The 24,954-nt window shown below is 40.1% G+C and overlaps 1 protein-coding gene across 2 annotated transcripts in view; it reads left to right on the forward strand.

Annotated features, from left to right (window-relative positions):
• Nucleotides 1-24,954, forward strand: part of MACF1 (microtubule actin crosslinking factor 1) — a 378,842-nt gene that overhangs the window by 131,735 nt on the left and 222,153 nt on the right. For both annotated transcript variants that reach the window (XM_049878833.1, XM_049878856.1), the window contains exon 2: nt 12,687-12,748. In XM_049878833.1, the coding sequence (XP_049734790.1) occupies nt 12,687-12,748 (62 nt within the window). The remainder of the gene's footprint in view (nt 1-12,686; nt 12,749-24,954) is intronic.

The following is a 24,954-nucleotide window of genomic DNA, read 5'->3' on the forward strand; positions in this document are numbered from 1 at the left end:
TTGCCAATGCCTTCAGAGCAGCTTGGACTTCTTCCTTCAGTACCATCAGTTCCTGATCATATGCCACCTCTTGAAATGATTGAACATGGACTAATTCTTTTTGGTGTGATGACTCTGTATTCCTTCCATCTTCTTTTGATGCTTCCTGTGTTGTGTAATATTTTCCCCATAGAATCCTTCACTGTTGCAACTCGAGGCTTGAATTTTTTCTTCAGTTCTTTCAGCTTGAGAAACACTGAGCGTGTTCTTCCCTTTTGGTTTTCCATCTCCAGCTCTTTGCATATGTCATTATAAAACTTTGTCTTCTCAAGATGCCCTTTGAATCCTTCTGTTCAGTTCTTTTACTTCATCAATTCTTCCTTTTGCTTTAGCTGCTCGATACTCAAGAGCAAGTTTCAGAGTCTCCTCTGACATCCATCTTGGTCTTTTCTTTCTTTTCAGTGACCTCTTGCTTTCTTCATGGATGATATCCTTGATGTCATTCCACAATTTGTCTGGTCTTTGGTCACTAGTGTTCAATGCATAAATCTATTCTTCAGATGGTCTCTAAATTCAGGTGGGATATACTCAAGGTCATATTTTGGCTCTCGTGGACTTGCTCTGATTTTCTTCAGTTTCAACTTGAACTTGCATATGAGCAATTGGTGGTCTGTTTTACAGTCGGCCCCTGGCCTTGTTCTGACTGATGATATTGAGCTTTTCCATCATCTCTTTCCACAGATGTAGTCAATTTGATTTGTGTGTGTTCCATCTGGCGAGGTCCATGTGTATAAAAAGAAAAAAACTTTTTCTTTTTAAGAGTTTTTTTTTTTTTTTTATATAGCTGCTGTTTATGTTGGTGAAAGAAGGTATTTGCAATGAAGAAGTTGTTGGTCTTGCAAAATTCTGTCGTTGGATCTCCAGCATTGTTTCTGTCAACAAGGCCGTAGTTTCCAACACTGATCCTTCTTCTTTGTTTCCGACTTTCACATTCCAGTTGCCAGGAGACTAGAGATCAAGAAATCCGAGTTATAGACCTGGTTTTGTCTCCAATTGTGTGACTTTGTATAAATTCTTTAATCTCCCTTAACCTTGATTTCTTCATTTTTAAGATGATTTTTGAGGGTACGGTTTTAACTCTGTATCTTTGTGTATCTATGAAATATTCATCTTTTCTGAAACAGGTAAACTTTTCTTCCCTCTTCTCTTCTTTTAAGACTTTCCCTCCTTCTCTGTGGCTCTTTTCTTTTGCCACCATTACTTACCCCTGGCTTATTTCTTCATCTAATTTATGGTGTATATTCTTTGATTCCCAGTAGTGCAAAGAATTATCATTAATGGAGATCAGGTTTTCTTAAGAAATAAGGTAAAATTTTAATTTTGCATTGATGTTTCTAGAATTACCGTTTCTCCAAAGCCCCAATTCTCAATCCTTATTGAAGCTTTCTCAGTCTGCACCAACCCTCAGATCACTACCTTTCATGAATCCCCGTTGTAGTTGTAATTTGCTCCCCTCCTCTTCTCACTTGATTATATAGGCCTGAATTGTGTTGCTTCCTAATAATGTCACAGGAGGCAGTAGTGTATAGTGGTCAAGTCCAGGATTTGGAGTCTAATGGATTGGGCCTGAATCTCAATTCTGTACTTACTATGTGACCTTGTGCAAATTACTAAACCTTTGTGCGCATCAATTTGCTGAACTATAAAATGGGGATAAATAATATGTATTTGATAGAGTTCTGAGGATGAAATAAATACTAAATGAGGCAGGCTGAGCACAGTGCCTTACAAATAGTAAATGCAGTAAATGTCAGTGTCAGTCTTAACTCCCAAAGTAGACGTGTATGCTTTTGAGGATAGGAATCATCTATAATGCTGTTGCCACTGTAGATTATTAGTAAGTACTTTTTAATTACTTGATTTCCTACTCAGCCAGTCTTCTTTGACCTTCCTTGGGGACTATTAAGTGGTACTAAGTTTTATGTGGCAGGAACAACTTAGGAATGCTGTGGCAGTAGAAGGGACATCTGAGTGACAGTCCTTGCTGAAAAGCAGTCCTTTAATTATCAGTTGGGATCACTTCTTAGTTTGACTTTGGAAATACCATCTTAATGTGTCTTTGTAGAATTTAACCTTGATACATAGTGGGCTCTACATACATATTTGTGAAGTGAATTTGTATTCTTGAGTACCTACTGGTGTCCTAAATGTCAGCTATTTAAGGAGATTTAAAACATGATTCTTGACTCTGAAGGGCTAACAGTTCAGATAGAGAAATGGGACTTACATGCAAATGTATATATATATATATATATATATATGGAGTCCTGGTGACTGGTAACCAAAAGGTTGGCAGTTCAAATCCACCAGTCGCTCTTTGGGAAACCTTATGGGGAAGTTCTGCTCATAGGGCTGTTATGAGTCAGAATTGACTTGACAGCAATGGCTTTTTTATACACACACACACATACATGCACAGAGGCTTTGTATGCTCAGTGCCAAGTAAATTGAGTAAACTTTTAAGTGTCACATGCATCCAAAGGTGGCTGGAATGGCCAGAAGGGTCTAAAGGGGGAGGTCGGACTTCAGCTGAACCTTGAAAGGAGGTTCTAAATTAGATACACCAAGAAGGGGGGATTAAAAAGTCTGTTCGAGGACACAGGTGAACAAAGCCAGAATGCAAAAGGTATGTTGGGGAACAATGTGGAGACCCCTTGTTGTAGTAGAGTCATGCAAGAGAGAGTCTAGGGATGCAGTTGGAGCAGTAGATAGATTGTAAATTCTTTCAGGCCAAAGGCCTTGTCTATATCTCCTCCAATCAGCCAACACACTAACACATAGTGAACAAAAACTAGAATTGAATTCCTCAGGGTTATAGAGGGCTTTGAATATGAGAACTAAAGAGTTGGACTTGATCCTCTTGTCTACTCTGAGCCACTAAAGGATTTCGAATAGAGGGGTGATGTGGGCAAAATGGTGATTTAGGAAGAGTCACTGAAATAGGCTGACTACTTTCCATAGCCTCAGTTATCAACTGTTAGCTCCCAAATCTATATCCTTGTTTCTGACTGCTCTTCTGAACTCTAGACCTAAGTTTCCAACTGTCTGAAAGAAGGTCCTACTGACATCTTCATTGTGTTTCTTCTACTTTATCCCTACTCCCACCAAATCTGTGCCTTTTATTTTCCTTATCTCAACTAAGGTACTGTTCTCCTCCCAGTGATTCAAGCTAGAAACATTAGAATTATCTTGAACTCTTCCTTTCTTTAATCTTTCACTTCTAATTTATATTTAAGGGCTATTGTTTCTGCCTCTGCATTGTCCTGTGAGGCTGCCTGCCCTCTTTACATTCCTGTGGCTTCTGCTCTAGTTGTAACTCTTAGATTTGTTTCTTGGCCTGTCACAGTAGACCCCTAGCTGGTTCTTTTACCTCATGTTATTGTTTTTTTTTTTTTAGATGCCATAAGGTCCATTCCCACTCATAGCGACCCTGTGTACAACATAATGAAACAGTGCCTGGTCCTGCGTCACCCTCACAATTGTTGCTGTGTTTGAGCCCATTGTTGCAGCCACTGCATCAATCCATCTTATTGAGGGTCTTCCTCTCTTTCACTGACCCTGTGTTTTACCAAGCATGATGTCCTACTCTGGGGACTGATCCCTCCTGATAATATGTCCAAAGTATATGGGATGTAGTCTCGCCATTCTTGCTTCCAAGGAGCATTCTGGCTGCACTTCTTCCAAGACAGACTTGTTCGTTCTTTTGGCAGTCCACGGTATATTCAATATTCTTTGCTAACACCACAATTCAAAGGTGTCAGTTCTTCTTTGGCTTTTCTTATTCATTGTCCAGCTTTTGCATGCATATGAGGCGATTGCAAACACCATGGCTCGGGTTAGACGCACTTTAGTCTTCAAGGTGACATCTTTGCTTTTCAACTCTTTAAAGAGGACTTTTGCAGCCGATTTGCCCAGTACGATGCGTCATTTGATTTCTTGACTGCTGCTTCCATGGATATTGATTGTGTATCCAAGCAAAATATCCTTGACAACCTTAATCTTTTCTCTGTTTATCATAAAGTTGCTTTTTGGTCCACCTGTGAGGATTTTTGTTTTCTTTATATTGAGGCATAATCCATACCGAAGGCTATGGTCTTTGATCTTCATCAGTAAGTGCTTCAAGTCATCTTCACTTTGAGCAAGCAAGGTTGTGTCATCTGCATAACGCAGGTTGTTAATAAGTCTTCCTCCAACCGGATCCCCCATTCTTCTTCATATAGTCCAGCTTCTTGAATTATTTGCTCAGCATACAGATTGAATAGGTATGGTGAACGGATACAACCCTGACGCATACCTTTCCTGACTTTAAACTATGCGGTGTCCCCTTGTTTGTTTGAACAGCTGCCTCTTGATCCATATACAGATTCTTCATGAGCACAGTTCAGTGTTCTGTAATTTTTGTTCTTCCCCGTGGTATCCATAGTTGGTTATTATCCACAGAGACGAATGCCTTTGCATAGTTAATTTTTCTCCCACAATGCATGTAACATCTTTGTGGTATTCTCTGCTTTCAGTCAGGATCCATCTGACATCAACAACGATATCCCTGGTTCCATGTCCTCTTCTAAACCCGGCTTGAATTTCTGGTAGTTCCCTGTCAATTTACTACTGTAGCCGCTTTTGAATGATCTTCAGCAAAATTTTGCTTGCATGTGATATTAATGAGATTTACCTCTTAGTGGCTCTCTACTGCAGCCTGGCCTTCAGTCCACCACCAGATTAGTTCCCAAAGCATGCCTGTGGTTCAGAAAATTTCAATGACATTCCTTTGTCTACTGAATTAATACCTCACTCAAGCTTTCTGGGTACTCTGTGATTTGACCTCAGCTGACCTTGATAGCTTTCCTTCTCATTATATTGTGAAATGTGTGCTATGTGTAGCCATGTGGTTCTTTAAACCATATCCTGTGTACTTAAATGTCTCCAAATCACTGCTCATACTTCTTCTTCAGTTTGGAATTCTTTAACTCCTTTTGAGGCTGCTAAAATCCTACTTGTCATCCAAAGCTAAGTTCAAAAACCAATCCATGAACTCTTCTCCTAGCCCTGTGTCAAAATTAGTCACTTCTGTATTTGTGTTTTGCTGTCGTCTTATACATCTTGCATCTGGTGTGTTTTTTATTTGGTGTTATTATTAATTATTTACATGCTGTCTCTGCCTCTAGATTGTAAGCTCTGTGAAGTCAAGGAACAGACCTACTCTATTTCCCTTCTCTGCCAGCTCAGGTATCTCATTTTCAGATTACCAGGTGGTTGGCACTTCTGGGGTTCTTGTAGTGCTTGTGAATTTTCTGTGGCCTGTAAGGAAAAAAGGGTAGACTTTGCTCTCATTTGCGTTTTTTAAAGATTCATAAATGCACTCGGGCCATGTGGATAGGCTCTGTTGGAGCAGGACACAGGACTTTACTCCTCGAATGCAGGCTTTCATTCTGACCTGAAGCCTATTCTCAAATTGCTCCTAGTGGAGTTGGACAGACAGACCTGTCTTATATAATAAACAGTGAAACTCATAATAAACTCAAGAGGAAGATCACCTAAAGTAGTGTGTGTAAGGGGTGGGAAAGAGCTCCTGCGGAGGTGGCAGTTGAGTTGAAGGCGGACGAATGAGAAGTCAGAGATGGGGGAGCTACATACCATGCAGAGGGAACAGTATATGCCAAGGCATGGAAGTGCTAGAGAACATGCCCCATTTGGGGGAAATTGCATGCTCCTTAAAAAATTGCATGCTCCTTATATATATATATATATATATACATTTTTAGGGAGCTCTAGTGGCACAGTGGTTAAGCGCATGGCTGTTAACTGAAAGATTGGTGGTTCAAACCCACCAGTTGCTCTGGGGGAGAAAGATGTGGCAGTCTGCTTCTATAAAGATTGCAGCCTTGGATACCCTATGGGGCAGTTCTGCTGTGTTCTGTGGGGTTGCTATGAGCTGCAATCAATTCTATGGCAACAGATTTGGCTTGGCATGTTATTCAGCAAGACTGGAAATTGCAGTTTTCATGGAAGAGTGGATAGGGATGAGTGGCAGGCAGGCACCACGTTATAATGAATCTTAGATGCCAAGCCAAAAAGTTTGAATGTTATCCTGAATGATGCATCAGGCTTTGGAATTGGATTAGAGTTGCTTTCAAACCTGACTTCCTTTATTTGCCTGTGACCTCAGGCAAATTACTTAACCTCTCTGCGCTTTATATTTCTAGTAAAATAATACCGATCTTATAGGGTTGTTGAGCCTTAGAAATAATGTTTGTAAAGTGCCTAAGTAGGTGCTCAATAAATGCTAACTGCTATTTTAATATTATTAGGATGATAAGGAGTCACTGAAAGATTTTAAGGTAGACAGTAACAAGATCAGTTTTATGCCTTAGAAAGATTTCTGGCACATTGTGCAGAATGGGTTAGAGCAAGAAAACCTGTTAGATGTGGGAGAAAAGATCAGTTTTAGACAAGTTGAATTTGAGGTGAGCATGAAACTTTTAGTAGGCAATTGGATATATGAGAGTGGTGTTCTGGATAAAGGCCTGAGCTAAAGATATCAATTTGGGAATTATATGTATTATATATATATATTTGGGGGGGGGATTTATGTGGTTACAGTTGAAACCACGGAACTAGATTAAAGCATTCTGAGAGAATGTAGAGAACAGCTCTTAATTTTTTTTTGAAAAGCTATGGATTTCTTTTTCTCCCACAACGCACGTAACATCAGAAATGTTGCATGCAGTTTTAGGCAACGCATCACACCCTTTCCCCAGGTCCCTGGGCCCTTGGATATCTTAGGAACCCTCAATATAGAATGAAAAGAGAAGAAGGCTAAGGATGAATAAATATTTAAGGAGTGCGCAGAAGAGAAGGAACAACCAAAGAGGAAGGCGGGGGGGGGGGGGGGAACAGGATAAAGTGGAGTCTCAGATTCAAAAGGGAGAGCGTGTTTAAAAGGTGAAGGGATGATGAGCACTGTCATCTACTGCAGAAAATGTAAGTGAGCTAGGACTCAAAGCTGTCTAGTGGATTGGCAGATTAATAGGTGATTCTGGGGTGAGCAGTTTCGGTGAATTTGTGGAACTAGAAGCTAGGTCATGTGGGTGAGTAGAAAGTGAGGAAGTGGAGACAGTGAGCTTTGTCATTGTGCTTGTTCAGGAAGCTGAGGGGAAAGAGCCAGTGGAGAAGAAGTTGAAGATATAAGAGTTAAAATATAATTGCTGGATTAAGGCTTCCAAGGAAAAGACGAAAGGTGGAAGATAGATTTTATACCGAAGGACTGGCCTAGGTTACAGGGAGGGATGCCTTTGCCACTGAAACAAGAATAATGAACATTGGGGTAGGTATTGGTAGTTTGGTGGCCAGATCTGTAATAGGCTCTTATTAAAGTTGGAAACAGGCATTAAATCCTTCTGATTCAGTGACCCTTAAATGATTAATAAATCCTTGATGCCTCAAGTGTTAAATTTGAGAACTTCTCCATGGATTCTCAGTTCATAGCCTTGAGAAGGGCTGAGTTTTTAAGATCGAAATGAATCCCTTTTCTTTTTAAACCTAATTCTTTGATTGATTCTCTTGTTCTCATATAAGGGTCCTTTCTGAGAGTTATTCCTCTGGTGTTAGGTGGAACGATCTTTACTGGGCCTGGAATTAAATTAGGGATTAATGTGTAGGAAGCCAAACCTAAAATTTACTAGTTTGAAAGTCTGAGCCATTTGGACCACTCTGAAAGTCTGTGTAACAGTTAAGGTTGCTCCTTAGCTTCCCTAATGAATTTCCTTGCTAAACTATTAAGATCTTAGTTTCCACACACTGCAAAAGGTCTTAGTTTCCACACACTGCAAAAGGTCTTAGTTTCCACACACTGCAATATCCTCTTATCCTGATGTTTAAATCAGGAAATAGCTTTCATGCAACGGATGGATCTGCATCATAGGATCCTCAAGAAGGATCCCCCAGCTTAGGGGCTAAGGAGATGTGTAAAACCCTTTTCTGAGGAGGCTTATGGCTCAGTTCTTAGCAGGCTAGCTGGTCTTGGGAAGGACCATCACTTGTAATCATGTTGCCCTTGGTAATTATACCCAGAATAAGTGTTTGGCTCTCTCCACCCGTAATTGAAAGTCACTTCAGTGGACAAATTAGCTATTAGAGGTGTGACTGATAGGAGACCATCAAGTTTCCTTAGTATATTATCCTCAAAGAAGGGCTTGATAGAGCAACAGACTAACTTATGGATAGTAAAATTAAAAAGAATCAATTGTGCTAGTCATATCTTCAGGTATAAATGAAATGAGGCCATGGATTAAAAAGAAATAACTCCACCTTTTTAAAATACTGATTAGTTTAAAAGGAAGTCTGTAATCCATTTCCATTTCTATTTATATATTGTTTGACCTGTTACAGCAAACATGTATAGCTTCTATAATAAAAGCAAGAAAGACAAGCTCTGTCTGCAGAGGGAGAATTTTTTAAAACTAGAAGCAGATTGTTCTTGGTAAAGCAGAGTGGGCCTGGTATTGGTGAAAATGTGGTGGGTGGAACTTTTAGTTGGCTCTAATTTTGTTTTTTCATCAAGTCTGCACATGCCAGCGCACAGGTGATACTTACTGGAGTCTTTTTTTTTTTTTAATTGGACTGGATTCTTGTAGGTAACTTGGTTCTGATTTCATTCTGTGTGTTTGTTTAGCCAGTCTTCTAATCATATATTGACCAATGAAGAACGTATTTTTCTTGAGGTTTTATTATGGACAGCTTTAGCTGTTAAGCAGGAGAAAGATGTGGTAGTCTGTTCCCCTAAGGATCACAGCCTTGGAAACCTTATAGGGTAGTTCTACTCTGCCCGTTAGGGTTGCAGTGAGTCAAAATTGACTTGATGGCGGTGGGTTTGGTTTTTTATGGGCTAGCTGTTAAAACCTGTGGGTGATATAAAAATTAAGGCATGATCTCCTTCCTTAAGGAGTTAATGATCTCATTGGTGAGGTAAGAATAAGGGTATCAAAAGTTCAGAACTCTATATAATTATGTTAGTGCTGATTGAGTGATGAGTACAGTAAGTGCCATAAAAATTTAGAGGACAAAAGAGCTATTGAGAGAGTTGTGAGGAAAGGCTGCCATAATAATTTTTCTCAAACACAAATGTGCTCATATCATTCTTCTATTTAAAATCTTTCAGGGCTTCCCTCTTATTTATAGGATAATAGTTTGTACTCCTTATTTGTCATGATTTGGCTCATGCCATCCTATTCAGTTTTAATACACACCCTATCTTCCATCCATTCTTAATTCTTTTTCTTTGTCATAAAAGAAAGTTTAATGATCAGAAAACAATTACAACAAATTACTATAATTTATTTTTAGATAGATCTTTCCTCTCTTAACATGTTATAATTTAAAACATTTCTTTCTAGTCTTTGCTCTTCACAAATTCTTCAGTGATTTCATCACAATTAAGCTGCCAAACAGTGTCTACTTCCATACATAATAAGGATAATGAATTGAGTCTTTCTTGAATTTTCTTTGTAAACTGAGGGTTTTTGAGTCTCTTTAGGGATGAAAATGAGCATTCTGTTGTGCAGTTTGTGATCGTTAAAGTTAGGAATATGTGTAAAGCAATTTCAACATTGGAAAATACACATTGTATTTTATCTTCTATCATGGACTCATACATGTCTAGATGAGTAAAATTTGTCTTTCCTGATCTATAAACTTAGTTCTCATGTGCATCTTTAATTCGTTGCAGTTCTCTGAATGTAAGCTCTGGCTTGTCTCCATTAATTTGCGTTAGATGTCACTTCCTGAAGTAACTTTGTCCCTTCTCTTCTCTTTTTGGCTAGCTTCTACTCATCTTTTAAGGTTTGGTTAGTCACTCTTCTGGGAAACTTCCGCTAACATTGCATTTTCCCTCCCTTACTCAGGCAGACCTAACTACTCTTATGTTCTTGAGTATACTGTGCTTACCGCTGTTATAGCACCTGTCAAATTTCATTGAAGTTATTTCTTTTCTCTTCTAGACTGTGATCTCTTTTAAAGGTAGGGATTGTGACTTTGGGATCTGTATTGCCAGAGTCAAACAGACTTTTCCTAGCATCTAGGTCCTTAATATAGATTTATTCAAAGAATAAATGAGGAAATGATTGAGCTGGATTTTAAAGAGAAAGTAGCATTTGGGTAGGTGGAGAGGGAGGAAGTATCATGCCATGAAGGGAAACTAAATACTGTGAGCAAAGTGTCAGTGATTTAGATGAGACTGTTGTTGGCAAGCTGATTTGGATTCCGTCTGCAGATGACATGGGCTTGGAAAGGACGATGATGTTGTAAAACTGGATCAACATCTAAAAAACATCAAAATATGTTGGAGCGAGTGGTCAAATCTTATAAGAATCCTGGCTTCAAATAATCGCAGGACTCAATTAAGTGAAAGATGTATTAGGCTTATTATTGTTATTTTTTCTATAATTCTAGTGGCCCCACATGGAAGCCATTAGGTAGACTTTAAAAGGAAGCATTTTATGACAATTTATGGAACTTTTAAAGTCGTATGTGTTGCCTTATGAGGTAGTGAATTCTCTATTAAATATTTAAGTGGCAAGAATATAGATGTGTGTATATTCATGTATGTATAACAATGGTAGATGTATCCAAGTCTGAATAGACCTTTCAACCCTGAATATATGGTTCTTTATTGTTGGAAGGATTCATGTATCTGCAGGGAGTTGGACTTAGATAACTGCTAAGGTCCATTCTGATTCCTAAATTCTGTGGTCTATAGTAGGAAGAGGTAATTGTTCAGTGCAAAGCAGGAAAGGATAGGACAAATGTGAGAGCAAGGGGCATTTTAAGGTGGAGAAGAAGGATGTGAAGGTAGGTCCAGAGTTAGAGATGGGGCAGAGCTTATTGAATGGCTGCAATCTCAGAAAAATAAGGATAGTGCAGTTACCTTGGAGCCCTGGTGGTGCAGTGGTTAAGAGCTAGGGTGCGCTGTGGCTGCTAACCAAAAAGGTTGGCAGTTTGAATCTACCAGCTGCTCCTTGGAAATCTATGGGGCAGTTCTACTCTGTCCTGTAGGGTTGCTATGAGTCGGAATCGACTCAAAGGCAATGAGTTCGGATTTTTTGGGTTTTTAGTGCAGTCATCTGGGAGTGGAGAGAGAGAATTGGCATTATTTGGAATGGCACCTGTACAACTTTTACCAAGGAATCAATTATAACAATTCGAAGGGAATAACTAACTGGGCAGTAGGGGGAGGGCCTAGGTGAAGTTTGCGTGAATTATTAGGAGCCAGATTTATATAATTCTGTAGTTTTCTTCTGAAATGTTCTCTGACTTGGAGAAGAAATGGGAGAGTCAAGCAACGGTGGTAATTGAGATTTGGAGATTGTCATGGTGAACAAGTAGTAGATATTTAGACAGGTGAGAGTCCTGGGGTATTAGTGAGGGCACCTTTGAATTGCTTAATCGTGTTGCGTAGCATAGACTGAGAGAATATTAGATATTCTTAACGAAGGATGAGGAGAATGTTCAGGAGAATGAAAGATTGAGAAAGGTGACTGGTAAACAGGTTGTATTTGGAGAGGGGATGAAGAAGATGTGGTAGTGTGACAGCTGGATTTGAATTAGAGATAAAGGCTAGTAGCCAAGTAGGGCATTGTCCTTTGAGCTCAGCACATCAGGTACAGTGTCAGCATCAACATGTACGTTTTAGTAATGTGAGGGTAGCGGTGGAAGATACATGTGGAGATAATAAACGTGAACCAGGTTGTCAGGGAGGGTTAAGGTAGATTTGCTATGTGGAGCGGGGTGGGCAGCAGGGACGGGTCAATGACAGTGATGATTATTTAAACCCTGTGGTACAGGGGATGGCATGGGCTTCAAATAAAAGGAAGAAGGGCGGGGCTGATGGATCAGTGGTCTGGAAGTGGCTTTGGGGAATTAGCAGGAGTGGGAGAAGGCGAGCCCTCTGCAGGATAGGCCTTCTGTGGAGCTATCACTGTCAAGTACTGAGTCATGTTTCTGTTGAAGTGAAGAGGTGAAAAAAAATTAGAATGAAGAGGAGTTTGCCCACAAAGAAGTGGGGGTTCTGTAAGACTTAGGAGAAGGAAGGGAAGTAAGAGATGGGCAGCGGAGGTAAGCTAGATAACTTTGGGAGTTTGCCTGGATGGTGATGGCTGGTAAGGAAATAGGAATGAGGGAAGAAATGGGTTGGACAGAGAATGAAGCATTGGTCGGGCGGGTTGGTGCATGTAGAGTGAGATTTAACTGCTGCAGTGTGGGCATCCCAAATGCCCTTTACCTTGGTGGGAGGGGTCATGTCAAAGGCCACCCTCCCTCTTCTTTTGGGATATTCACAACTGTGGCTTTTTGAAGTTTGTTATGTGTATGTGCTGAGTGGGGTCACTCTCCTCCCCTGAGAATTATGATGCTAAAGAGTCTTTGCCATGACGTGATTTTTGAGGGATGTGATTCTATCTAATCTGTAAAGTGACACCATGACCAGGACTGATAGGGAAACTCAGATAGGCCAAACCTCTGTAATGACAAGAGATACTGTCTCACTGTTCTTTGTGGAAAGCCAACCCTTTTTAAGGGATCCTGGAGAAACTGAGGCATGGGAACTTTTTGCCTGGGTAGCAAAAAGCAATGCCTTCTCTGTGTTTCCTTTACAGATGAACGGGACCGGGTTCAGAAGAAGACATTCACCAAGTGGGTCAATAAGCACTTGATGAAGGTAGGACCCCTTTATATATGCTGTCCTAGCTCCTCTTGCTGCTCTTGTTCTGGATCTGTCATTCCCTTTGCTCAGGTAGTTCAGATTGCTTGCCATGTGCTCAAGTCTATGGAAGATCCACGTGGCTTTTTTTTTTTTTTAAACTAACATAATCATAACAGCATGGAAACGTTTACTGATGAGTTTCCTGGTGTGGCCAGTAATATATGCCATTACCTCAGAAGATTTAGGTTGCCATATGATGATTCCTGGGACTCAAAGAACACTTCACTCTTAGCTTTACAAATTATTTTATAAGGCTCTTTCTTTGTTTTTATTTTTCAGTCTGATAACTATGAAAGGATAAAACAGAGAGAATTTTGTTCTCCTCTAAGTACACAAGTTCTAAATGTACAGTTCGATGAATTTTTACATGTGTATACACCTGTAACTATATGCCTGTAAAGGAGCCCTGGTGGCACAGTGGTTAAGCAATCAGCTCCTAACAGAAAGGTTGGCAGTTTGAACCCACCAGCTGCTCTGCTGGAGAAAGATGTGGCAGTCTGCTTCTGTAAAGAATTACAGCCTTGGAAACCCTATGGGGCAGTTCTGCCCTGTACTATAGGGTTGCTTTGAGTTGTAATCGGCTCGGCAGCAACAGGTTTGGTTTTTTTTTAATATACCTGTATAACCACCTTGCAGATTGTCTTAGTTTCTTAGTGCTGCTATAACAGAAGTTCCACAAGTGAATGGCTTTAACAAACAGAAATTTTTCTCACAGTTTAGGAGGCTAGCAGTCCAAATTCAGGGCATTGGCTCTAGGGGAAGGCTGCCTCTCTGATGGTTCGGAAGGGCGGGCAGGGGGAGAATTCTTGTCTCAGCTTGTCTAGCCGGCCATCCTTGTAGTTCCTGGGCTTGTATACTGATCTGACTTGGTCATTTTCAGATAGTGTGGGTCTTCCCCCTGTGTCTGCCTTCTTCTATGCCTAATCTGCTCCTTATCTTACAAGTGATTACTTTAAAACACACCCTATACTGATATGGCTTTATTAACATAACGAAGAAAACCCTATGTCCAAATGAGATTACATCCACAGGTATAGGGTTAGGATTTATAACACATATTTTTGGGAGATACAATTCAATACATAACACAGATCAAGATACAGGACATTTCCAGAATTTCTAGGGGTGGTGAGGAGGGGGGATTTTATTATTGGAGAAACTGATCTGGCAGAGGTCACCGGTGACCTCTTAATTGCAATATCCAGTGGCTTAGTTTTATCTTCCTCCTATTTAATTTCTCTGTAGCATTTGATATTGTTGACTAACTACTCTTTAAATGTCTCTCTTACTTTGGTTTCTGGGACATTTTTTTCCTGAATTACCTCTTTCCCCTATGAATACCTTTTTCTACCTCTTTCACTGACTTTTTTTAAAATAATTTTTATTGTGCTTTAAGTGAAAGTTTACAAATCAAGTCAGTCTCTCACACAAAAACCCATATACACCTTGCTACACACTCCCAATTTTTTTTAATGAGACAGCCTACTCTTTCCCTCCACTCTCTCTTTTCGTGTACATTTCGCCAGCTTCTAACCCCCTCCACCTTCTCATCTCTCTTCCAGGCAGGAGATGCCAACATAGTCTCAAGTGTCCACCTGATCCAAGAAACTCACTCCTCACCAGCATCCCTCTCCAACCCATTGTCCAGTCCAATCCATGTCTGAAGAGTTGGCTTGGGGAATGGTTCCTGTCCTGGGGCAACAGAAGGTCTGGTGGCCATGACCACCGGGGCCCTTCTAATCTCAGTCAGACCATTAAGTCCGGTCTTATGAGAATTTGGGGTCTGCATCCCACTGCTCTCCTGCTCCCTCAGGGGTTCTCTGTTGTGTTCCCTGTCAGGGCAGTCATCAGTTATAGCCGGGCACCATTTAGTTCTTCTGGTCTCAGGATGATATAGTCGCTGGTTCATGTGGCCCTTTCTGTCTCTTGGGCTCGTAATCGCCTTGTGTCCTTGGTGTTCTTCATTCTCCTTTGATCCAGGTGGGTTGAGACAAACTGATGCATCTTAGATGGCTGCTTGCTAGCGTTTAAGACCCCAGAAATCACTCTTCAAGGTGGGATGCAGAATGTTTTCTTAATAGATTTTATTATGCCAATTTACTTAGATGTCCCCTGAAACCATGGTCCCCAGACCCCTGCCCCTGCTACACTGGCCTTAAAAGCATTCAGTTTATTCAGGAAACTTCTTTGCTTTTGGTTTAGTCCAGTTGTGCTGACCTCCCCTGTATTGTGTGCTGTCTTTCCCTTCACCTAAAGTAGTTCTTATCTACTATCTAATTAGTGAGTGCCCCTCTCTCACACTCCCTACCTCCCCGCTCTCGTAACCATGAAAGAATGTTTTCTTCTCAGTTTAAACTATTTCTCAAGTTCTTATAATAGTGGTCTTATACAATATTTGTCCTTTTGCAACTGACTAATTTCACTCAGCATAATGCCTTCCAGGTTCCTCCATGTTATGAAATGTTTCGCAGATTCCTCACTGTTCTTTATCGATACGTAGTATTCCATTGTTCTTTCAATGACTTTTCTTCCTCTGTGTGACTCTTCCACATTGCTCTTTTCCCAGGGTCCTAATATTGGCTCTTTTCTTGTTTTGTTCTCTGTGTTCTCCTTTGGTAGACCTGTCTGTTTTAGTCACAGGGATTGTTGGGTTGAATGAAATGCAAAGACACACAAGTAGAAAGGCGAGAGAGTGATCCCATAGTATCTGATGTCTGGATCCAGTTGGGCTTTATGAAAACTTATCAGTTATCAAGCAGCTACCCTCTCTCTTATCTATGAGGGAGACCTTTTGTTCCTTCGTTTTTACTTCTTTCTGTATGTTTCCTGCATTAATATGTACATTAATAAAACTCTCCCATTGCTTATGTATGAGCCATCATGGCTGCCCCCTAACTGGTGACACAAATCCCTGAGGCTCCATGATTCTAAAGACACAAACACAGAAAATTTTTTGGCTGGAGTTGTCTTTTTCTCCATGAGTCAGCTGTGAATTTATAGTTCAGTAAGCTATGGCCAGGGAAATGGCCACATAAGTAAAACGTGGCTTCTTAGGCCACTCCTTTCATGTGGACTGTGGGTGAGAGCAATTTTCAAATCACTAGATATGGATAAGGAGGCAATGATAGAGCCCTTTCCCTGTATTCTTTACCCAGCCAAAAAAACCTGTGTTTCTGACAATCTACTTGACAAGTACATTTGGATGTTACCCTGGCATGTCCTATGTTGAACACATCCCAAATTGCTAAATATTTTCACTCATGCACCCAGCTGTTCAAATTAGGAATTCAGAATCATACTTGATTCAGCCCTTCCTATAATCTCTCCTTTGTTACCAAGTCCAGTCACTTCCAGCTCTGTCTTCTTTTCTCCATCCCCATTACTTCATTCTAGTCCAGGGTTTTGTTATTCATTGCCTTGACCACTAAATAGTTTTCTAATGAAGTTTTCTGTAATAACAGTGATAATAGTAGTAGTAGTTTATTGAGTGCATACTACAAGTCAGATGTTATTGCTGTTAGTTGCCATTGAGTTGGTTCCAACTCAGCAACCCTATGTACAATGGAACAAAAACACTGCCCTGCACCATCCTCACAATCATTGCAGCGTTTGAGCCCAGTGTTGCCTGCCACTGCGTCAGTCCATCTCATTGAGGGCCTTCCTCTTTTTCGCTGACCCTCTACTTTACCAAGCATAATGTCCTTCCCCAGGGACTGGTCCCTTCTGATAACATGTTCTAAGTATGTGAGACAAAGTCTTGCTATCCTCGCTTTCAAGGAGCACTGTGGCTGTATTTCTTCCAAGAGAGATTTGTTTGTTCTTCTGGAAGTACATGATACACTCAGTATTCTTCGCCAACACTATAAGTCAAAAGCATCAGTTCTTCTTCGGTCTTCCTTATTCGTTGTCCAGCTTTTGAATGCATATGAAACAATTGAAAATATCATGGCTTGGGTCAGGCACACCTTAGTCCTCAAAGTGACTTCTTTGCTTTTTAACATTTTAACAAGTCAGATACACTATACTAAGCTCTTTACATGGATTACCTCACTTAATCCTTCAGTGACCTTATGCTATAGGTTCTATTAATATCCCCATTTTAGTTTATTTTTTTTTCTCATTGAACCCATCGCCGTCACATACTAATCTCCTCATCGCTCCCTAGCCCTACACAACCAATAATCTACATTCTGTGTCTACAGATTTGCCTATTCTGGACATTTTATATAAATGGAATCATACAATATGTGGTCCTTTGTGACTATCTTCTTTCACTTAGTGTGTTCCAAGGTTCATTCATGTTGGGGAGTTCATTCTTTTTTTTTAAAGCCATTTTTAAGGGTACAATTCCATGATCCTGTCACTGAGCATTTACCATGATGTACAACCATTTGTTGTTGTTGGGAATATCTCTATTTTATAGATGAGGAAAATGAGGTTTAGAGAAATTAAGTTACTTGCTCGAGGTTACAGTGCTAGAAAAAGGCAGAACTGAAATTTTAGAATTCAGGCAGCCTAAGGCTTAGAGCTTACTGTGCTCTTAACCTATGCAGTGCTGCCCCTGGCTTCTGCTCACTTCTCCAGGCTCAGAGTGCCAAAATCCCTTCATACCTTAAACTCTTGCTGAACCATGTGCCACACTATTTTATGACTCTATATCTTTGCTCATGCTGTTCCCCCTACTTAGAATACCTTCCCCAACTCTGTTCTGCCTGGACAGCACTAACTTAATGTCTTCTCCTTAATGATTTTCCTGACTCCCCCATGTAGAATTGACCACCCTTTTTCTTTGTCCTCTCCCTGTACTCCTATGTACATTTGTTATAGCACCTGCAACATTTATGTACATCCTACATCTGCCTGCTAGATTGTAGCTTGAAGGTAGACACTGTATCTTAGTTCTTACAGTGAAATAAAACTGCTAGTTACTGTGTAAATTCTGTCTATGGTAACCAGTTGCCTCTGATTTGATGACACTAAACCATCATGATACCGAGCCCTTTACAACCTAGTTCCAATCTACCTGTCTAGCTGCATTTTCAGGCACTCTCACTTATGTAGTCAGTCCTGTTGACACATAAGACCACTCACTGCTCATTAAACATTGTGTACTTTCACACCTCTTTGCTTATTTATTTCTCTCCCTGGAATGCACATCCTGGCCTCCTCTGCCTGGTCATTACCCACTTATCCTCCAAGGCCCAGATCCGACATCACTTTCTTTGAGACTCTGACAGCCATCCCTCAGGCTAAATTGATTGCACCTCCCTCTCTGTTCTATATCACTTTGAAGAGATGCCTTGTGTGTTCATGCATTGGTCTTCTCCTTTAGAGTGCTCATTGAGGGCTAGGACTGTATAACTTTCTCTGCCAGGTACTACACCAAGAACCTAACAGTTGTACTCAAAAAGTATTCATTGCCTTGAGTAAATAATGTTTTGATAGTGCTTTATAGCTCACAAAATGATTCTTACCTGACTTGATTCTTAAAACAACCATGTGGGAGGTAAAGGTACTTTATTCTCTCATTTTTTTTTTTTTTTTTTTACTACTAAGGAAAGTGAGAATTAGAAGGGTGAAATGACTTGCCCAAGATCATACAGCTAGTGAGAGATGGTGCTAAGGATCGATTGTGAATCTTCTGGCCAAAATTCCTTTTTTTGTCCTAGCAAACATACCCCATCTTATTCTGCTTTTCTACCTGTCTCAAACAATTGAAAGAACTGAATTTATCCTGGCTCAAGTTTGTGCCTTAAACCTGTCATTGAATACAAATGCTTTGGCTCTCTGCTGCTCATTCGTAGCTGGTGCTGCCTGTTGGATCTCTGCCTTGGTGCTGTGTGATGACAGGAGGCCCAGGGAGGGAGAGACTAGAGGAACACATCATTGCATTGTTAGAAATTGGAGGCCAGCCAGAGCTTTACATAAATCCCTGGCTATTTTTTGTCTCTTCTCAGGCTCCTAGCCCTGCAGTTCTAATGGCATTTTGTCATCTTGGGACATTTCAGAGGGAGATTCACTGCTAAACAGAATCATTGCTCTGTGTTGGAATTCTTTGGGGTGGGAATTAGGAATCGAGATTTGTTTTTACAACTCAAGCATCCTCTGTTCCCCAAGAACGCTCAGATTAATGTTGCCATTGGCAGATAGACTGATATAAAACCAAAAGCAGCCAAGCCTCCCAAGTTCCAGATTTAGTTGAGAAATATATCCCATTTGGCAAATAGTTCATTCTGGAATGACCAAATGCATTCCCTTTATTAATTGAGGACACTATTGATCCAATTTTAAAAGAGATTTATTAAAGATGTAGGCCCCTGAAATCTATAAACAACCTAATTTAGAGCACACACTGATAAACCTAAGAGTTCTGTTTATATGGCAGAATCATCAAAAAGAAAAATTGGAGTTTTTAATGAGGTCTTATTGAGAGTACCTGTGCTACATCTGTAGGGCCTGGTAGCTAATAAAGTATATTCCCCTTCAAGATGGATGAAACGGAGAGCATGAGCTTCGAAGGAGGAGGAGAAATCCTTTCCTGGTCAGTTTCTATTGACTAGAGGTTAGCAGGTGGAAAGGAAAGGCCAGTATTAATCTAGCTGATGGAATAGTTCTTTCCATTTTAATTTGTGTATGTAATCTGGAAGCCATTTACCTTCCTGTAACTTGTGTTAAGAATTCCAGATATACCAGCGTAAAATTTCAAATTCTGCATTTTTACTAATGTTCCCAACACTTCTCTATTTGAGGCTGTCTAATTGAACACAGAGTAGTAGCACTAATATTTGCAGGCAGTCTCCAGCATAGCCTCTGCTGTAGCTGCAGGAGGCGACTCACTGCGCCCTAAACACCTTGTGGACTTTCACACCTCTTTGCTTATTCATGTCTGTGGGAAATGTCAGTGGTGTTTAATTTAAGAGATTGACAAAGTAGTGCTAGTTAGCTGCTGAGGAGGGGAGCTCTGGCTTTGTTGCCTAAGTGTGACCATATGGTGGCTGTAGTTTGTGGCTGTATCTGCCTGGACCTGATTTTTCAGGGCTTGATTTCACTCTAAACGTATCTCAACCCCCCACCAGAAGGTTTAGGTCTGCATTTGGACTTGGGCTTTATTCTGGATTCTTTACTCCCTATGCGTAAGTTCCTACCTACTAAGTAAAGCTACCTTTTATGGATTTTAGAATCATCCTCATCCTCAGAGAATCTTTGTTAAGCATGGTTGGCTGGTACCACTGTTAGATTCCTTCAAAACTTAGGAAGTTCACAAAACAGATAGGTGATAGAATTCTTATCTGCAAAGAGCCTCACACTGTTTCCCTGTCTTACTTTGCTTATTCCAGCAGGGATTCCCAGCCTCTACTCTTAACTGTTTGAGCAGATTTCTTTCTAGAGTAAAAAACCTAGGACAACTATACTCTATTTTTCAGCATTAGGCTTTTTCTTGAAGATAAATTTATCCAACGAATCAACATGAAATTCCCCTCTTACAGTTAAGAAATCTATAAATTCAGAAATCCAGCTGAAAATTCTAGGCTTACTCTCACTTTCCCTGTATCTTTTAATCCATGTAGATGAGATTAAATAATATTCTTTTCTCTTTAAAACTTTCTCCCCTGACGTATTTATTGTTTTTCAACATAGTTTAGATGAAAAAAAAAAAAAAAAGAGCTGCTTATATTTCCTTTTAGCAGCTTAGAGGAAAGCTTTTTTGGGTCAGGTTTTCTGCAGATATCAAAGAATTCTACCTGACAATCCTTGGTTCTTTTTGGAGGGTGTCTTAGTTACCTAGTGCTGCTACAATAAAAATATCACAAGTGGATGGCTTTAACAAAGAGAAGTTTATTCTCTCACAGTACAGAAGGCTAGAAGTCCAAATTCAGGGCACCGGCTCCAGGGGAAGGCTTTCTCTCTTTGTCAGCTCTGGAGGAAGGTCCTTGTCAGCTCTGGAGGAAGGTCCTTGTCATCAGTCTTCCCTTGGCCTGGGAGCACCTCAGCGCAGGAACCTCAGATCCAAAGGATGCACTCTGCTCCCAGCGCTGCTTTCTTGGTGGTATGAGGGCCCCGTGTCTCTCTGCTCGCTTCTTACTTTTATGTCTTAAAGAGATTGGTTTAAGTCACTATCTAATCATGTAGATCTCATCAATATAACTGCTGCTAACCCACCTTATTATTCATCATTGTGATAGGATTTACAACACATAGGAAAATCTCATCAAATGACAAAATGGTGGATAATCACACAGTGCTGGGGATCATGGCCAAACCAGGTTGACACATATTTTGGGGGGACACAATTCAATCTATGATAGAGAGGCTGTCTTATTATTTAATAATGTTGATAATATATGATTTTAACCCTTCAGGCATCAGAGAAGTCCTGTGAAGGGAGAGAGCACTGAACTGGGAGTTAGGAAGCAGTATTGTAGACGTAGCTGTCAGCTAAACAAGAACTTCCCCATAAGGTTTCCAAGGAGCTGCTGATAGATTTGAACTGCTGACCTTTTGGTTACCAGCCGAACACTTAACCAGAGCACCACCAGGGCTCCAAACGATCATGGACAAGTTATTTAACTTCTCTAGACAATGGTTTTCTATCAGTAAACTGAGGGTGTTAGATCTAGGTGATCTTAGATTCCTTTGGGCTCAGATTCTGATTCCAAGCAAGTGCAATTCGTTCCCTTTGCTTTAAAAAAAAAAAATTCAGAAAATTGGGGGAAGCTGTTTTTCATTGGCTTGAAGCCAACCTGTAAAAAATTGGGAGAGCACTCCTTGGTGTGTTAATGCACAGGCCTGGGCATGGGGATTGGAGAGGATTGGCCTGAGTGAGATGGACTTGGTCTCTCAAAATTTAGTCATACACTAATTATTTTTTAAAACTGCTTCATTGAGATGTAATTTACATACCATACAGTTTGCCCATTTAAAGCATATGATTCAATGGCTTTTAGTATATTCACAGAGTTGTGCAACTATCACCACAATCTATTTAGGACATTTTCATCACACCCAAAGGAAACCCTGCACCCGTTGCCGTCACTTCCAGCTCCCCAACTTCTCCACCTCCCACCCCTAGGCAACTACTGAGCGACTTTCTATCTGTATAGATTTGCCTGTTCTGAATATCTCATATAAATGGAATCATAGAGTATGTGGTCTTTGTAACTGGCTTTTTTCGCTTAGCATAATGTTTTCGAGGTCCATCCATTGTAGCATGTATCAGTACTTAATTTCTTTTTATTGCTGAATAATAAATAAAATACCACATTTTATTTATCCACTCATCAGTTGATGAACATTTGGGTTGTTTTTACTTTTTGGCTATTGTGAATAATGCTGCTATGAATATTCATCAAGTTTTTATGCGGGCAGGTATTTTCAGTTCTCTTAGGTATTTACCTAGGACTAGAATTGCTGGGTCATACGGTAACTCAGTGTTTAGCCATTTGAAGAGCTGTCAAACTGTTTTCCATAGCAGCTGCATGATTTTAATTCCCACCAGCAGTGTTTAAGGATTCCAGTTTCTCTGCCTCCTTTGCCAACACTTGTTATTATCTGTCTTTTTTATCATAGCCTTTCTAGAAAGTGTGAAGGAGTCTCTGGGTGGTACAAACAGTTAAGTGTTCCACTACTAGCTGGAAGGTTGGTGGTTTGAACCCACCCAGAAGCACCTCAGAAGACAGGTCTGGCAGTCTGCTTCTGAAGGGTCACAGCCTTAAAAACTCTATGGAATAGTTCTACGCTGCACGCATGGGGTCTTCCTGAGTCAGAATCAACTCTATGACAACTAACAACTACAATAAACACAAAAACCCACTGCCATCGAGTCGATTCCGACTCATAGCGACCCTAAAGGACAAAGTAGAACTGCCTCATAGAGCTTCCAAGAAGCGCCTGGAGGATTTGAACTGCCGACCTCTTGGTTAGCAGCTGTAGCACTTAACTACTGCACCACCAGGGTTTCCAAACAACTGCAATAGAGGGTGTAAAATATTATCTCTTTGTGGTTTTGATTTACATTTCCCTCATGGCTAATGATATTGAACATCTTTTCATGTGCTTTTTTGACCATTATATATCTTCTTCAGAGACATTTGCTAATTTTGACAGTGATTTTCACATGGAGTGCAAACGGCCAAGGCCTCAGACGGTTGAGGTTTTTCACTCATACTTTATTTGTTGACAAAATAGCACGATTATTTGTTGGAAAGAAACATCCTTAATGATGATTCCTGAACACTCTTGGCCTCACTTGGCTGCTTCTAAAACTTCTGATACTTAGTCCACAGAGATTTGTGGAAAACTTCAGAGGCAGCAAGCATAGTATGTGCAAAAGGGTAAGGACTTTAGAATGAGGCAGACCTGCATTTGATCACCCTGGCCATATACTAGCTATGTGATCTTGGGGATGCTACTTGAGCCCTCCAAATCCTATTCCTGCATCTGAAAAATTTCTGACATAGGGCAAAAAAAAAATTTTTTTTTTTTATATAGAAGCACCCAGTAAATATCAGCTAGTTTTTCACCCTTTTCTACCCAGAGCTGTGCCTAATATGCTTTAGAAATAGACTTGTCCTTTGTTGTTGAAAATTCTCTGAGAGAAAACTCTCACTATACTCCCCTCCCCCATTACCTGTGTCTGTATCTCTCTGGTAGTTTTATTTTCATAGTTATTTGGTTTTTATAGTCAGACAAAGACCGAGAGACATAATAAGTTAGTTCTGATCTAAGCTTTTTGGAAGAGGGTTGAATTTTGATATACGTAGGTGTAAAACGTAACTGAAATGTTCAGAAGGAGATTTTGGAGCCAAGATGTGAAATGAACTTTACATTTCAAGGTGGGTCCTTTTTTCTTTTCGGTACTCTGTAGTGTTTAATATCCTGTTGATGACAGGATCTCACTTGGGCTTCAAGCCCTACTATAACTTATTTACATAATAATTGGATGCCCACCCTGATTTTTACTTTGTATGTTCATGTCTTTTCAATCAAAAATAAATCCTAACTGTGTTGTCCCTTCTATTTTTTTTGTCCCTTCTATTTTTAATGCTTATGTCAAGTATTTAATATTTTGTGACTTTTTTTTTTACCTTGCACTCATTTATTATCTGATTTCCACCACTGTCTTGAAAATTATTCCCACAGAAATCACTCTTACCTATTTGTAGCAAAATTTAAAAACCCTTTCCTTAGTCCTTATCCTTCTTAGCCTCTGTAGCATCTGATACTGGTGATCATTCCTTCCTTGATTACACTATCTTGGTTTTTTGTCTACCTCTTTCACTGCTCCTTTTTTTAATGTCTTTTGTTGACATTTCCATCTCCTGCCTTCTAATTTTGGCTATTCCCCAAGGCTCAGTCCTTGGCACTCTGCTCTCTTTCTCGCCTCTAATGCAGAAAGCCCAACCGTTCCCATGTCTTTAGCTAGCACCTCTGTGCATGTGACTTCTAAACTGAAGTTCTCAGCTGACCCAGATTGAATTCTGGTATTTCCATCTGCTTCAGGAACATTTCCAATTTGTAGCTTCTTCACTGGCATTTTAAATTCAACATAATTAAAATTGAACTTAATCAAACCCATTCCCCTTCCAGCCCTCCCAACCTGCGAATTTCTGTTAACGGCACACTACGGTTGTTCTAGGCCCAAAGCTTGAAACTTTAGACCCATTTGAGGCAAGGGGTTTTGAAATCTTGGAGCCAGGGGTATGCTGGAGCCAGTTTGTGTGGACTCGTGAGCACCAAATGTTAAAATTGTCGGAAAATTTTCAAGCTGATTGTTACGCACCGTCATTATTAAAAATTAAATTACAGTAGAAGTTGTGAAACCCAGAACCTGTGTAAGGTGGAAACCTGTCCGAGAAGGAAATCGCAAATATTTTCCACTAATGGAGAGTGATAGGAAAGTGGTAAGACTGTACCCTGTCAAAGTCAGAAAACTTGCAATTCCTGGGAAAACAAGGAAGTCCTGTTGAGCTCCAGCTCTCACAAGTTTTACTGTGTATGAACTTAACCAAAACCAAACCCAACCCAACCCACTGCCATCGAGTCAATTACCGACTCATAGCGACCCTATAGAACTTAAAATTAAATAAATTATATTTAAAATAAAAGTAATAAATACTCAAAACTCATCATTTCCTAATTATTGTACTACATGTTATTATTGC

Source organism: Elephas maximus, chromosome 3 (genome assembly GCF_024166365.1).
Source record: "Elephas maximus indicus isolate mEleMax1 chromosome 3, mEleMax1 primary haplotype, whole genome shotgun sequence".
NCBI lineage: Eukaryota > Metazoa > Chordata > Mammalia > Proboscidea > Elephantidae > Elephas > Elephas maximus.